At 37.9% G+C, this 17,415-nt stretch overlaps 1 protein-coding gene across 2 annotated transcripts in view; it reads right to left on the minus strand.

Annotated features, from left to right (window-relative positions):
• Positions 1–1,342: 1,342 nt before the first annotated feature.
• tfpia (tissue factor pathway inhibitor a) overlaps positions 1,343–17,415 on the minus strand; it is a 42,228-nt gene continuing 26,155 nt past the window's right edge. The window contains exons 3-7 of one of the 2 annotated variants that reach the window (XM_005925778.3): positions 8,611–8,787; positions 7,450–7,503; positions 6,652–6,726; positions 3,728–3,895; positions 1,343–3,363 (exon numbers count right to left, since the gene is read on the minus strand). In XM_005925778.3, the coding sequence (XP_005925840.1) occupies positions 3,275–3,363; positions 3,728–3,895; positions 6,652–6,726; positions 7,450–7,503; positions 8,611–8,787 (563 nt within the window). In that variant the 3' untranslated portion in view covers positions 1,343–3,274. The other variant, XM_042222505.1, reaches the window with a different exon arrangement.

Raw genomic sequence — 17,415 nt, forward strand, 5'->3', positions numbered from 1 at the left:
ACCGGGGAAACTGTTTTGTGCATTTTGAGTGATCTTTTCGTTCCAAGCCTGCAGAAACAATGAAATGGATCATTTTAAACACGGGGACATTTAAAGCATACGTCTAAGCCTCCATTTTTGTTAATTTTCTTCCATTATGGCTGGGTTAAGACATCGGCTTATATTTTATTTTACTTCTACCCGTGATCTATAATTGTGCATCTAGCCTACCACGCATTCATACATTTCTTATAAATGGATTCTTCGTTATTTGGTGGATGGGTCATTACTGATCACACACAGGTAAAAGCACTTTTTGTAGCTTTTGAATCCCTTTTGCTTCTCTGACTTTCTCTGTTTCAAATCAGGTGCAGTTTCAAACCAAACTGCTGCTATGAAAGTACTGGAGATGCTTTCTAAAGCCATAAACATATATGCCCCGATAAAATGAGTCTACTGCCAGGGGAATGTGTTTTCTTGACAGGCCACATATATACATCGACACTTTCTAGTAAAGTAAGATACAGACAAACATTATTCCACTGTAGGATCTGACATATGATGAGGATTTATTGTATTATAAGCTAGAAATACAGGTAAAAACATAATCTCATTAGCATTTACTTATAGATGTGTTTCTGTAGGAGGCTGCATTTTCTGTAAACTATAAGGAATTGCTCTGTGAGATTACGATTTGAACACGGTGTCAAAGTGGATTTACACACTCAGAATTCAGTTGATATTGAGTGATTTCAGCCACAACGAGGGTTACCGCCAGCTGGTAAAGCACACAAACAGAGGCGTAACAGACTGAAGGAAATATCTGAACCCTTGATCCTGCACTGATGGGATGTTGTGTCTCTGTTATGCTGTTGGACTCACTTAGCTAGCATGATTTGGATCCACTTTTCATTTTAGAGGAAAAAGACTTACAAAGTTCTTGCACCACTCTTATATTTCTATTGTCGATGAGAGCGATATATTCCAGCAGCTTACCAGCTAACTATTAAACGATGATTGTGTATGGGTTCAAGAGTGTTTCTTCACTCAAAACAGGAGAAAGTTCCATCCTATAAAACTAGAACTATATCAGGTGATACGTCTCAGTGGGTAACCTAGAAGGATGCTTAAAAAAAATTCACCCCCACCCTGCACAACTGTTGTGCAGGGTGTAAAGTGTCAGCTTTATGTTGTTATAAAGCTGATAGTTCAGTTGACAATTCTTGCAACTCTAAACAATTTCTGTTGTCTTATTTAGAGTTCTGAAGGCCATTTTGCTATTCTTTGTTTTCCAGTGTAAAACTCTGGACTTGTCACTCAAACTAAAAGAGATGGAAAGAGAGTAAATAAACACGAAACACAATAGGATTGTTGAAATGTATTATATAAACTTTCAGTCCCATCCATTACAGCCATGTACAGTAAACAGCACTGTTCGTCTGCTGCTCACAAACGTCTTTCTTTACACAACACTGCCCCCTTCTGGCTTTTCTTACCAACAACATTCCAAAGCTTGAAAACATTGATTTAAAGTCATAAAAAAAATCAACAACAAACAACAATACAGTCATTATCCTGTTCACAATGATTTACAGCTGTGATGGTTTCTTGATTGTGGAGTTGCTTTAAAAAAATTCAATTCTGGACGAAGAATTGTGCACAACTTTAATGCTGCCGTTCACACTGAAGAGAAACTATGCCAATACCACAGTAGAATAGCATCAGCTGCTGTACATACACAGTAAATATGCATTAGATGTATTCCCATTAAGGCTATAGTGAGAAGTTTAAATCGAAACGATAATATCTGATCTTAAAAATAGAAAGACATAAAATATGTATACATATAATAACTGCAGTGCAAAGCATTAGTGCCCAGAGCATAAACATCAGCCAAACAAATGTTTTTTGTCAATAAGCCATAGAAACAATGTGAATAACAAGTTTAATTCATTAAAAATCAAATTTAGGTAATTAAAAAAAATAATTTTTACACAAGATCTGTTATCCCAAGCCAAGTGTGCTACAGAAGAATATGAGATGCTGCCTGACGTACAACGACACCAACAGATAGCACCGTCCTCAGCAGCCCGGTGTAGCAATTATTTCAAAGTCTGCTTGTAAGATGTTATATTTTTTTCCATAAATTCTGATGTAAATCGAAAACACGACTATCCTGCTGCGATATCAAAGCTCATCTGTCTCTGCATGTCACTCAGGCTGCTGCTAAGGTCATAAATTTTAATGTTTTGTAATGAAAGGCAGAAATATTATTCTTTGATACTATGCTTGCCCTTTTCTGAGCAAGTTATTATTGAAAAGACATAAAGACATGATCATCATGTATACGCTATAGCTGTTCAGTATATGTTTCATTCATGTATGGCAGCTCTTTATTAAAGGTCATGGCAGCAGCAGTCTGAGCGGCAAAGGGACGCACACAGACAAGCAAACAGGACAAGGCTCTTTATGATATGTCTCAGTGGCTAACTCTGTTTGTTTTTATGAAGCTTTTTTCTTTTCAAAAAATAAATCCTCTGAAATGTCTGCCCTCATTTGTTTCTTTTCAGGGTCCAATCATTATTCTTCACCTTCATCTAGGACGAAAGGACGTCATCCCTCTTTGGTGTCACTTTTAGCTTCATTTGTCACACTTTTTCCTTCAAAAAGTCACCCCCCCCCCCTTATTTCAAAATGTGTTTGATTTCAGTAAGAAAGAGCCGATCTGTGACATTCCTCTTGTTGATATCCTTGCTTCTCCATCTCCAGCTTCTCCTCTAGTTCCATTACAACATATTGTAATCTACTCCTGCTCCTCCCCATGTCCACCAGTGTGGGTTGTCCTTGAGCTTGATCCAAATTCTCTATCAGCGTCATCATCATCTGCTTATTCTCCTCTACCGCCACCAGTATCTAGACCACAGGGGGATCCTGCAGTCTTTTCTTCTAACGATCTCAGTTAATGAACATCATTTAGATGCAGATTCTAAACAATGACTCCAAACTGCACAGTGCAGCACAGCATTACTTTCATGTGTCTGACCAAAAATAAAATTAACAGAGTTTTTAAATGACATAAAGCTCAAATTATTCCTGAGATGAATAAACATGTTTCAACAAGTCAAGAAAATCATATTGCTATAAACACAGAGGCAGACCAATGATGTCAAGGGGTTGTGGCAGACTTGGCTGCAGAGCAGAACAAAAAACATGCATAAAGCTTAAAAAAAAAAAAAAAAAAAAGCCCAAACAAAACATATATTGGCATAAATACAGCTGACAGCAGAGTAGAATCTCACGCAGAGTCGAGTGTTCTTCTTGAGTAATTAAGAATGTTGTGTAAGTTTTTCCTCCTTACTCTGATCATCATCCTCTTCCCATGACCTGCAACATAAACCACAAAATGTCTTCATATTAGATTTTTAAAATGGAATAATTAAAGACAACAAATGAACGCCAAACTTTGGAACTGATCAGTTCCAGATTGTCCTGTCTTCCTTGGGTCATCCTGGGTCTTAACCTGGTTCTGCTTGAGGTTTCTTCCTGTTAAAGGGGAGGTTTTCCTTCCCACTGTCACCAAGTACTTGCTCATAGGAGGATGTTTGATTGTTGGGGGTTTTCTTTGTATTATTGTAGGTTTATTACCAACATAAGTGCCTTCAGGTGACTGCTGTTGTGATTTGGCAGTATATAAATCAACTAAACTGAACTGAATTGGATTAAAGTGAATCTCTTAAAATAATCCTACCCTTTCTGATGCATTTGTGGAAGCAGTGTCTCCGGGTTATGAAGTTGTTTTCATTCCCTCCACAGCCGCTGTAGGAAAATGACTGGCATCGCTTTTTTTCTGGAATGTATGCATATCTGCTCTCTGAACCACTACATGTCCCCTTGTCCACAGGTCTGAAGCACAGCTCTGAAAGAGTGAAGTCTGTTAATCACAAGAAACGGCAAACAGCCAACTTTATTTCATTTCATCCTTAAAATGTTACATAATTCTTTGATTAAATTAGATCTATGTTAGTTTTATTAGAGAGCTAAGACATAAGCTGAAGATACCACAAGCCTGAAGGTGAGGAAGATGAATGATTCCTGTTTGTGTACTGTTGCATTAGGCTTCATCCACCTGAAACTGATTTTGACCGGCATATTCAGGCTGAGTCTTGGAGTAACAGATTCTGAGAGTGGAAGTTGCTGTGTAAGCCATCCTCTTTGTTTTTTTCTGTAGTTTTCTGCTGGGTGAGAGTAGGGCCATATTCCATACTCTGACTGGAGACCAATGAGCAATGACTCTTTTTCACTACTGATGCACACTTATTTTCACTGACAAACAGTGACCTTAACAGTTCAGCATTTATCTCAGTATTTAGCTTGCTAGGCTCAGCTAAGAATCCAGGGTCAGGTAAGACAAAAATTTAAATGATCTCAGCGTACATTATTATTATTATTATTATTATTATTATTATTATTATTATTATTATTATTATTATTATTATTATTATTATTATTCTATACAATAAATAATAATAATCAGAGCTAATACTCAAAAATGACTCATTTGATAAAGAAATCAGCCTAACAATAAGAACTTCTGACACTGGGTCTGAAACCCAAACTCAGATATACTGGCTAGGAATTCAAACCCCTAAATCACCACAACGCCTCAGTCTTTTAGGCAAACAGTTAATATATAAGAATTATTCCACCACTGTGTTAAACTTCCAAACATAATATAGTATGACAAGTTCTCACACATAAATAGATCATGTTGGTAGAACCGGGTCAGGGCATTGTTCATATTGTCCTTTCTCACATGTAGGACACAAAAGATGCTCCTGGGAGTGTGCAAAACACAGCACAAATGACACCCACGCACTGCCTATGAATCAGTTATCTGCAACAATATGTCCAGATGGGCACAAACACACATCATGCAGACTTTGTATTCTGGAGCTGGCAGATTAAAGCTCATTTAAGCTCCCATCAAACTGACTTTTGAGTTCTCATACACAGCTGTGAGGTGCCCAAAGTGTTGTTTCATGCCAGTCATGCCACTGTTTGCATTGCAAATTCTCTTTGATAAAAATCATTAATTAGATAATTCAGTGAGTTCTACAGCTGCTTTTTATAAACATGCTTTGCTGGAAAAACTGTGTCTTCTGTTACTTGTCATGTCCCATGTTACAGTAACAGAGAAACTATAACTAGTCACGGCACATAACTGGGTGCAGGCAACCTGACAAATATATAAAGGGTTTTCATGATGCTATTGTGTTTTATTTTATTTAGCTAAATTTCAAGTTTATATTCCCTTTTTTATTATTGTTATTGATGAGATGATTTTAATGACTTTCTGGGCGGAGGAGCTGCCCAGAACTGTTTCATGCCTGAAAAAGTCTGAGATCCACAGAGCCAAAGTGTGTGCTTCACTGAGCAGCCACAAGATGTCAGTCTTTGATTTGATTTCTTTGATTTCAACATGGCAACATCTGCTTGGCAGACAGACGTCAGCATGCACACCACATTCTCTCATGCTCATTTCTGGCTTTTGTAACTTTGAGAGTCAAACTCGGTTCATCGTAGTAGTGAACTGTGACATCAAATATCACCAAAACCTACTTTCTAAATCTGTCTTTTAAAGACCTGATTAATGAATTGAAATCAACATTCATACCAACTTTACTTCTCAGAGACACTTTATTACATCAACGAGTTCTTCGGGTTTTTTGTTTTGTTTTTTTTTAATCAAAGAATTACCCTCAAAAAGAAAAAGATTGATTCCATGGTGGAACTACAGAGGCTAACTTATCCTGAATCTCTTCTACTCAATATTTTTGACAACAGTGAAATTGAATTCTTAGAATTATAACTCTTTGAATGAGTTGAGGGCGATGGGAGACGAGCCAGGGTCTCCCAGTTCTTTCCTGCAAGCTGTACAAAACAGCCTTGCAACAGGACAGCTGTGATTTATGCTCCCACACTGCGAATACACCGAAAATTAGTGAGTGGGAAAGTAACAAACGAGTTGTGGGAAGAGGACACTGATGCACTCCGTTTCTGCCCTTTGCTTTTCACAACAAAAGCAATTCTGCAAGCTGTCTACCATCTATGCATCACTGCACCTTGACAATTTCTTTTCTTCTTTTTATAACAAAAAAGTTTTTGGCAGCACAAACTGCTCTAGTTAATAAATGGCTTGGAATTGCTTACTTTCAGGTCTGAGCATATTTCAGAATTCAACAATGACTGAGGACAAGATGAGTGATTTAATCATGCCTTGTGACCATTAATCTATCCCACATGTCTAATACTCTGTGTAATAAATGAAAACTACGTGTACTGCTTCTAGCTTTGTGCTTCATTGTCTGACTGTATCTTAGTCGCAGAGCTTTTCACAGTTTTCTCACTGATCAAGTTTACTTCATCAATCAGCTACACAGCCGGCTGATTTTATTGATATCACATTCTTGACTTGTGTTACTTGGCTTTATGAGACTAACGTTGAGTGAAATCCTGGCTGTTCTCAGAAATGTAGCCTCTGTGTTTATGGAGTTATGAAGAATAGTAACCTAACAACCAATTTGCATGAATAAAATCAAATTAGCCTTAATTCTAAATGCTACATCCAAGATTTCTCATTGAGTTCTCCTTGAAAATGTGGAATTTTCTTACCGTTTGTCTCTGGATTTGTGTCATTCCCTTGCACCAAAGGTGCATTTGCAATTTGTTCCCCTGCAATTTGTTCTCCTGAAATACAACAATATGGGAAGCCATCAATCAGTCAGTGAATAAATTTGCTTCCTTTGCTAGACTCAGTTGTGATCATTAATGCAAATTTTGCACCTGTGCATAAAACAGAGAATTGCGACAGGAAAGTGATTACATAAAGACTGGAATTAGCTTACTTGCGTCTCTATAAAATTAAAAAATTGGTACTCTAAAGCTTTAATTAACTAATGACATGCATATGTAACTACTTATTACTAAATAGCAATTTGTCCATCTGTGCAGTATTTACTGATTTTTGGACATGCTTCCTTCTGCTTCCAGTCATGCCAACATAGGCTGAATGCCTCCATCAATCGCCCATCTTATTCTGGTTTTTACAGTTTTCTTTTTCTTTTTTTTTAAATCCCAGTTGCAAGGGGAATGATGCCATCAGTAATAATTATATTTATCAGTTACTTAAGACACAGAATATTACAGAGAAAGGCAATGTTGAGATGGTTTGAATTTATGCGCAGGTGGGAGATAGTGGATATACTGAAGTTGCCAGGCAGGAGGAGAAGAGGAAGACCACAAAGAGGATTCAAGGATGTGGTAAAGGAGGACATGGAGAAGGCTGGTGTGGCAGAAGAGGATGCTAGGGATAGGGTGAGATGGAGGAAGATGACCTGATGTGATGACACTAAAAGGGAACAGGTGAAAGAAGAAGAAGATAGGCTGAGTGCAGTGTACAGTCATCGTTACCAGTCTCGATGATTGGCTGAACATCGTCTTTTCTTGGAGAAGGAGATTCTGGTGCTGTGGTAGGGTTCACAATATTGACACGGACAAAAGAGAAAAGCAACATCTGAGAACATGTGTCTCGATTGCCATCCACAGAACATCAGTCCTGCTGTATTTATCTCAAAAAGTTGATTCTGTTCATCTGGACATGATGTTTCTCCTCCTGAAAACGCTACATCCAGATGAACAGAATCAACCTTTGGGGATTTTTTTACCTGGATGATTGAGCATCAAGACCTACTATAGTTGGAACAAATTTAATTATATCCCCCTGATCAATCATAATTAAAGCACGTTTAATTCCATCAGCATCAGCTGGGAAAAGGTGTTGTTTTGCAAACATTTTGTCTATAAATGAAACTAAACATTCGTCTGTGTGGAATTAAAATCGATTCTCTCTACAACGTGGTCTTTTGGCAGAACTGGTCACAGCCGAGCGACTTGCTCGTTATTTTCCTCAAAATTTCAATATTTAAACGACTTATGCCTAAAGTCTGGTATAATTGAGTATGCTTTGGTCACTTTAAAACCATTTAAATGCTAAATCAAGGTGGAATGTGATTTCACGGTCAGCTAAAAGTCATCACAAAGTTAATTTCCAGAGGTAGAATTATTTTGATTATGTCACCTCACTGAAATGGGTTTTCTGTTGATGCACAGCAACTGGCCATGTTTCCAATAAAAGAAAGCTATTGTGTGTAAAATATGCACATCATTTGGATTTTTTGTAAGTTATTCAAACCATGTGTTTAATCAAAATCGGTACAAAGACAACATATAACATGCTTAAAATAACGTGCTGATATACAATTTGATGCCAGCGGAACCTTTCAAAAGAAAATGATTGATAAAGTAAGCAAAGAAAATAAAGGATTCTCCACTCTGTGACGGAGAAAAAATAATGTTTCTTTACATGCAATTTTACAGATTCTAACATTATGAAAAGATTAGAGAACTCTCTGTATACAAAGGATAAAGACCATTAAGCTGTAATGAAAGGCTGTGATCTTTGGGTCCTCATGTAGGACTTCATCAAAAGCAGATATGACTATGGAAGAAATCAGAGAACGCTTCAAAACAACAGTCAGTGAACTGCATTAGTGAATGCAAGTGCATCCCTACCTGGATTTAGACACTTTGCCTGACACTCAGCCATGGTCCTGAAATTGTTGGCATTGCCAAAACATCCTCCATAATAGAACTGCTTGCACTCCTGACTCGAGCTGTCAAAGAAGAAGCGTGACACGAGCCCTCGACAGGGACCGGGAGCCTGGGGTAAATGACATGGGTTCTTCTTATCTAAGAAAGTAAAAGAGGGAAGAGTTACAATAAATTCTCTTGAAACGTGTAATTATTAATTTGCTGCTAAATAGTAATAATAATAGCATATGACTTTAATATGTCGTATGATAGGGTGAGGCAAGGTGTCACAGAGGTTTCACCCAAACCCTCTGATGTAACGACATACACCTTTTTTCACACCTTGGATCATGTGACAGCACACATGATTAATAGTAGGTCAGCAACCGCCTCTCGACGGACAAACCCCACTAGGGTTTAAATACGTGAGACACCTTTTTTTTCAAGCTCTTAAAAATGGTTTTGGACATTTCAGTTCATTTTCTAAGTCATGAAAGTCCATAGTTTTGTTCCATATTTGACTCCTATCTGAAATATAAAATGCATGACAATGAAACTTCATTCGTCCATTCTTCATTAAAGAAAGTCCCACAGAAGAGCCAAACTGTGTTCAGTATTCCACAACATATAGAGCCACCATCACTTTGTTTGGTAGGATCAATGGTACTTCAGTTTCTTTCATTTTTATTCAGAACATAAAGCTTCAATGACTCTGAAATTGATTTCCTTAAAAAAAAAAAAAAAGCCAACTGAAACTAAAAAGAAACACAATTAACTTTGCTGCTTCAGTTGGGTTTTCATTTGCTATGAATGTAGTTTAACTGAGTGGCAAATTATTTTCAAAAGTATGCAATACCATCCGATAAAGCCAGTGATGGCTTTTTCCTTATATGCGTACGAAGCAAGGCCTTGAGCAGAAAAGTTCAGTGCTATCCAATTAACCATGTCTTTATGAGAATTGCCAAACAGAAAAAAGGAGCAGGCACAACACCAAAGACACAGGGAGGGAAGATAAACCTATTCAAAACAGTACGTGGTACAAGGTGCAGTAAATTGACTGCATGCCATGAAGCACTTTGCAATCACCGGGCAGTCTGTCCCACTTTTTGCCTCCCCAGTGGTACAGTGACATTTCTTCTCCAGTCAAGTTTCAGATACAATCCAACAGAAGGCAAAGAGTCAACATTTTCAGCAAGAACTTCCTTATGTTCCCTTGTCCCTGGTGACCCACATTCCCTCCTCCTGCCAAGGCTCTGCTTTCTTTTCTATCATATCTTTTCTACTTCTTACTTCAGCTCTACCCTTCTCCACTTTTTGTTGCGTATAATATCACCCTCGAGTGTCGGAGTACTGAGCCCAGGGTCTTACACCTCTGAGCTAGTGTTAGATGCTCATCTAAATTCTGAATCTGCTCTGGTGTGTCTTTTTTACTCACAGTATCTCAGATTTGTTTTATGCTTTATGCCTTTAACTGAAAGCTTATTACTCGGTAATCCAACTAAGGATGCTTATGCATGCACTCAGCAGTCACCATGTCTTTAATCTGAAATTCCCAACATCTGCAGTATGGACCACTGCAGAGATGGGAGGATGTGGGAACCCTGCTGATTAACTGAATGAGCCGTCACAAAACTTCAAACCATTACAAGCAACAGACTAAAGCTTGATTTCAGTCTGAAATCCAATCATGGCTATACTATGAAATGCACTGCTTGCATTAGACAGGCATTGTCAACTAATACAGGTGCAACTCGACAAGCTGTCAATATACTGATCAGCGTGGCTCTTTACAGAGTAGAACATGTGCCTCTAAGCCCCCTCAGTCATTCAGTCCATGACACACAGTGTGTGTGTGTGATTCACTTATTAAAATACTTCTGCAATTACATCAAATTGTAATGGGATCCTCTAAATGCCTGTTGTGGTGCAAAAGCATAATCATCAAAGTGTAATCATTATCTTTATCCTCACATCTAAAATGACACTTGTGGTGCATTTTATTCAATGAATATTTATTCCAAAGATTGTTAAGGCAGTGAAAGAAATTAAGTAAACATCTTAAGCCTCACATCAGTGGATTGATAAGTGCAAACATCTGCTGTCATCAAACCCACAAATTATTGTTTTACATTCTAGTGGAGATCTCACAGTCTCCAAAAACATACTTAATATGCCAGACTAATTTTCTGAGTAAATTATGCACAAAACAGTCAAATGTGTTCATTACATGGACCGGTGAAGACACTGTTTGAATGGTACTTTAGTCACACACTAGGATGTTCAGATCAGATTTTGTGTTCGTGTTACTTGAATAACAACACGACAACCTGGAGAAGGATTTTAATAGGTTAGAATATGTGAAAAGCAAACTATATTATATTGTTAGTAACTTAAAAAAAAAAACCCTGTGCAAAGCTTATCCAAAAGCAGAAATGTAACTGCATTGTCTAAAGAATGGACAAAAAAAAATGACATGTTTCAGCAAAAGATTGTAAACAAATTTGATCGTGGCACTTTCATTTCAGTTAGTAAACCTCAATTATGAAAACAAGTCGATCCAATCTCGAAGAATTTACATCAAACTGTTTTTCCAGTACGTTTGGTGCAATCTGGGAACCATCAGCCTGCCTGCTTCCTGTGAGTCTAGTAGATAACCAGGCAAGATTTTATCCATGTATGCAGAGACATGTTTGTTTGTTTTAATAATGAAGTTGCAATGATGAACTGCATCAAGGTGGTCTGAGTGGATGGTGGTCACTCAGCTCACAATACCAATCTATGGTTCAGGTTAGGCAACGAAAACACTTTGGAGACTGAAGAAGTCTCTTAGACGAGAAACGTTTTTCCCACGCTACGTCCAGATGAACAGAATCAACTTTGGCTAAGGTTACGAACGGACTGTGGTTTTAAACAAAAGTAAATAACACTTTGTTTCTCAAGTAACGTGAGCATTGTTTGTTTCTCCTCTGGTCTTTCCCTGACCTTAACCAAGCACCCTGATGACCAATCCATAAAGTTATCAGCAGTTCTACCGGTGGAAGCACGCCATGTCATCAGCACACTACTGATCCATTAGTATTCAGCTGTATGCTTATAAATGTTTACTTCAAGTGATATTTTAGCTGTGTGGAAACATAATTGCACAGATAAAGTAAAACACACAGTCTGAGCTTAAAAACTTCAGCACTCTTTGAAATAGCTCATCAACAGTTAAATGGACAGAATGAACCATCACTGGTTTCCATCAAGACTGCGACAATTAGCCGCCCAGAGAGTGTGATTTACTGGCTAACAAGCCAAGAAAACACAAAATCAATCACTCTTGTTCGAAGCCAAATGAGAATTCTGCTGGGACTTCTGACCTGTGCGTAAATAAATGCTGCTACCTGTCTAAAGTCACTGTGGTCAAGCATCTGAGGACTAATATGGTTGCCAAGTGATATCTTAAAGCCGCACACTGTCTGTTCGGTTTATCTGTTAAGTCTTTGAATAATCACTCTCCACTGAAGGCTGACTGTGATTAAAAAGCTATCATTGTAACATCTAAATACATTTCATGAGGTGACTTTGACTTAAAAGCTTGGGCAAAGAGTTGTGCCAAAGGGCCAGGCTTGCGTACTCACCAGAGCAAAGCGGCGATGAATAATTCAAATGCACAATTCTCTATTAAAGCCGTGAAGGTGGCAGAGATGATTTGTGTTTTGAGAATTATCGGTCAGCTTTTTATTTTTATTTTTTTTCTCAAATACTGGGTATGAATCATACAGAGCATCCCATCATTCAGCAAAGCACACTTTAATATTTAAGATAGCCGTGAAAGATTCTGAGGGCTGAGCTGGATTACGTGTGGAGAAAAAAAGAAAAACATGTATGTTTTCATATTTTGCCTAAATGTTATCTGCAGAACGAGGAGACAGATGAGATTTTGGAACAATGTACAATGACTCTTTTGATGGAATGAGCTGAATATTTAGACTACATTTCAGATCAGCCCATCGCTTCTTTATCTCTTCGCTTGCTCATTTACTTTCTTTCTGCTTCTTCCTTCATATTTCTTTTTGTCAGTACACGTCACCGTATTTTGAAAGGTCTTTATTGCGCTTACACATTCTCAGTGAAGCCTCATGTGGAAAGAAAAGACAGCTGATCTGTAATGGAAGAGTAAATAAAGAAAAATAAACAAACTCAGGGTGGAAAAATAATTGAAGCCTGTGAATTCCAGTTGATAATGACAGACACAGATCTCAACAGCAACTTTTTCATTCAAAATATATTGCGATATGCTTCTGATTAAATTGTCATTATGCTATTTTTGTGATTGAAAAGTAATAAATAAATGCAGCTTCCAGCCTATAAGCACTGATAAAGGTCAGCGCTTGCAGGCTGAGCTGCGAGGAGAAGAAATATTATATGAGTGTCTGTCTTATCTCAGCAGAAAAAAAGAATGTCAAAAAACTCAATAATTGGAAGGCCTGAATTACTTTCTAAAATTGCACATGCCTGTTAGTTAAGCACGAATGCAACTAATTATTATTGAAAACATTTTCTTTTCATTAGCTATTCATCTGCCAGTGACTCAGGCCGACCGACTCAGTGAACAGTGGAAAGGCTCATAACAGTTTCCCATAAGACTAAATGGATGGATTTCAGTGGGGAATTTCCCTCACCAACTGTAGGGCTGCTTCTATATATTAATTCACTGGTATAAAGAAATTAAATAAGAAGCTCTAACTAGAAATTGTTTGGCATTTTTGCTTACTGCATATGTTTTATTTCCCTTAACTCCACATTGAAGCTTCTAATTGAAACATACGAAACCCAAATTAGATGGGAACTATAATCACAGTCATGCTCATCGTTGTGGTTACTGGTTCATTGGAAACCCTTCAGATTAGGGAAAACAAAAGACTACTTGTAAAGGTACAGAATCAGGGCAGCTGATGTAACTCTAGTACATGAAACTGATATTACATACATCTATTGGGCCACCTAATTGGATGTGCTTTTACATTTATGCTCTTTAAAAAGTATTGCAAATATTGCCTAATATGTGCTCTAAATGGCTTTCTGCTGCTCTTAAATGTAACATCTGACACAAAATTACATAAACTATAACTGAATTCCAAATTATCCACAGCCTCATGTACAGTACAGATGAGGTGGTATAAAAATCCTTTAAGAAAATGCTGTTACTAAACGAACTAAACCTTTAACCTGTCAAACATCATTATGTCACAGCCCAAATAACACACCTCTGTGTCCAGCAGCAGTGAGATGGCAAATCTGGAAATTACAACATTGCCTTTGCTAATTTACCATCTAGCATAATAATGTCACAACATATTTGTAAAACCTTAATAAAAACAATACATTTCTATGATTTTGAGATTTCATACATAAACACAGCTGGAGTATGAGGAATAAACAAATCAACAAAAATGATGGATTTTGGGGGTAAGATTTATTTACTGGTTTACTTAACCACCTCCAAAACATAATTCAGTCCCCAAATAGTCACTGCAAAACAATGTAAAAACAGCTTACCCTTGTATAATGATGTTGTTTAGTACACAGGCCTTTTCCACACCCTTAACAAATTTGACATTTCAAAGACCTCCAGCAATATAATACCGTTTGTGTAGTTACAGGTTTGCTGCTATCTCTTTTTTCACTTTGGTGTATAAAAAGCTGTGCTCACACGCTGAATGTAAGGGGTAAGTACAAATAAGCACATCAGTGACAGAGAAACCCTTGTTTGTCTCCCTGACCTCTGCGGGCTTAGCTATAAAAGGCAAAGCAAACTAAAAGAAGAGTTTTGGACCTGGTGATTTCTTGGGGTAAGCCACAATGTTCCTCACATCAGTTTCTGACCTTTACAAGAAGATTCTCAACAAGCTGTCTATGTCTTTGTCATCTGGTGTAACGTAAGTTTAGAAGGGACAGGTGGCATAAATCAAATCAGAGTGTGCAGACTTTTTGCCGTGTGCAGTGTTTGTGAGAAATAAAGGGTTGCTGATTTGACAGGCCTGCTGCACAGAATGAGTCAAAACACAGAGGAAGACATTGGATCTTAAAGATCTGATTCCTGAGAATTAGTGATGACATTTTCAAGGTTTCATTGTGAAAAAGTCTAGCTTTCTATTCCTGTTGGCAAAACCATACAGAGTCACTGAGTGAAGGATTTAATGTGTTCCATCATACAAACAAACATATCCTGTAAAAGGCCAATTGGATAGTGGAGAGCACACTAACAGGTAGTGCTAATGAAATTTTGATGCTAATTTAGGTTAATTTCAAATTAATTTACAAACCCATTAGACTGAATAACACAAATGTGATATTCGTTTTACTAATGTGTACCTGAAAGCAACTTAATTATGTTATGAATGGCTTGAGTTGTTTAAAGCAATCTTACCTATACAGTATGTGAAAGAAATACGTAAGTGAAAAGTATTGAGTTAACATAGTTACCAAGTTAAAGCTCTTGAATGATACACGCACCAGATTCCTTTATATTTGTGTGTGTAAGCATTTAAAGCCTGCTGTGAATCAGCACGAATGAAACAGGAACTTGTTGGCTTATTTCCTTTCATTGTAGTTTCGACTTTGAGTTTAAACCAAAGTCATCACCCAGCGCTGGAAAAAAAGGATACACTCCTGAAAGTGCGATTCAATTTAGATAAAAGCCACCACTACACGCTGTCCCTTGCTTGTAGTGCGCTCTAACATGTTTTTATTTGTTCAACCAAAAACCAATAAAGGCCGTCCTGGAAGTGCCCTTTAAATGCCATCATACAGATAAGTTACATTTATAGCTGCATTTAATGCAGTGATATTTTCTTTATAACCAAAAGGCTGCAAGTTTCAAACTTGTGTGAGACTTTAGACACAGACCAGTTATCCTGCGGCCTCACGCAATAGTGTGGATCAAATGGAGGCATTTCCTGTATGTAACAATGGTTGGAGGATGCAAATCCATTCATGATCCTCTTGTTTGACTACATTAAGCATCCCATAACATGCTAAAAGTAAAGTTTTCTTGCTGTGAGAGAAACATATTCCACGTTGATCAGACATGCTTCAGTATTAAAAGTGTATTATTTATATGCTATACATTCTGCACGCAGCTCCAGAACCAAGACAAAACTGCTCCTCACCCATTCCCAAATTTGCTTTTGTCGACTTCAAGTGTTTTTCACAACACATACTTCAGAATTCACCTGAAGTGCTTCTGGAGTGAGGCGCTGCAGCACAACCTGACTGTGGATAGATTGAACTTCCAATTGTGAACGGGTCTAATTATCGCGGCTTTGATTGCTTTTCAAGTGCGACAGTTTTATGATATATTACCCTCGTCCCACTTAACAAAAGCTAAGTGCAGTGCAATGAGTGACAGGATGTATTGCTGTGCTGTCAAGGCTGCACTTAGCAGGTGTCACGGTGCTTTCACCGTCACCAATTGATTTGGGAGGATACAGCAGGGATCAATGAAGGGGTCCTGTCACTCCTTTTATTTAGTCCATCTTTTACTCATAGTTTCACTCACACACACACACACACACACACCACATCACACACACACACTAGACACACTCACACACACACACACACACACACAGAGTGGCCTTTCTACCTTTACTTTTAGTACACTCAGGATTTAGTTCTGAGCTTTTTATGCATGTGCGTGTGTGTATATCCGTTAAGCCCAGTCACGCCACACTACAGAAAAACAGCTACCGCATAACGTGTTTGAACTTGCGTCTTGCAGCGTGGAGGTTAAGCGAAGTTTAGCAATAATGAAGATTATAAAATTTTCCATCTCATCAAGAAAAAGGGGAATTGAAAAAAAGCAACTCATCTCGACTTGTCTGTTTTGCAATCTGACAGTTGGCGCACAATAGCAGGTGTGCTTTATGGCAACACTGATTGCATGCTATCAACAGCCTAATGGGAATTTATAGAAGTATCTGCAATCTTCTCTATATGCAGCAGGCATCTCACACAATGTTTCAGGGAGGAGTGAGAGAGAAATAGCCGCAGCAGTGTTATAAATATCCACAATTTTACATCTGCATTTTGATTTTACCTGGGAACGCTACCATAGAGAAAATCTTCCCTCCTAGTCAGAACCCAGTGGGACAAAAAGTATTTTTAGCTAGATTGTTGATTTCACTCTAATTGAACCAGAAAAAGTCATCCCAAATCTTTTACGGCAAGACAGAGGTGAATCTGCACCCATCTTAAAATTATTCGAGCAACTCAGACAGATAAACAAGCACTGCCTATGTGCACACTGCTTATAAAAGCCATTCTTTCTTGCCCTCTTCCTTCTGTACAATCTTGATTGCTGTATATATGGTTGATGCATGCGTTTCCCAGTAATAGTTTTTATCTAATCTAAATGCAATTTAAAATGGCTATATTGCCTCTGACGAACCTATTACCGGCAGTTTGTGGTGCGTGACTGCATGATGTAAGCAGATTCCTGTTTTGCTTTCACTTTTAGATGTTGAACACAGCTTTGGCAGTTTGGGGAATTAAACTGTATTTTTGGGCTTAGAAACCTTAACTATGTACACGAGGCCTGTAAGGCTTTAAAGTGCTCCAGAGATTTCATAGGTGTGGCTCTGGAATATTATTTCCAGACAGCAGGGATATAAAGAGGATAAAAAAAATGGGTGTTTGTCTGTTGAAATGCAAACTTGTGACACCAGCATAGGGGACTAACTAGCTTTGTGTCTACAGGTAACTGGTAATCCCGAGCTCCAGCATAAGACAAACAGCTAT

Source organism: Haplochromis burtoni, unplaced genomic scaffold, assembly GCF_018398535.1.
Source record: "Haplochromis burtoni strain Fernald_Lab_line unplaced genomic scaffold, NCSU_Asbu1 Contig_87, whole genome shotgun sequence".
In the NCBI taxonomy this organism is placed as follows: domain Eukaryota; kingdom Metazoa; phylum Chordata; class Actinopteri; order Cichliformes; family Cichlidae; genus Haplochromis; species Haplochromis burtoni.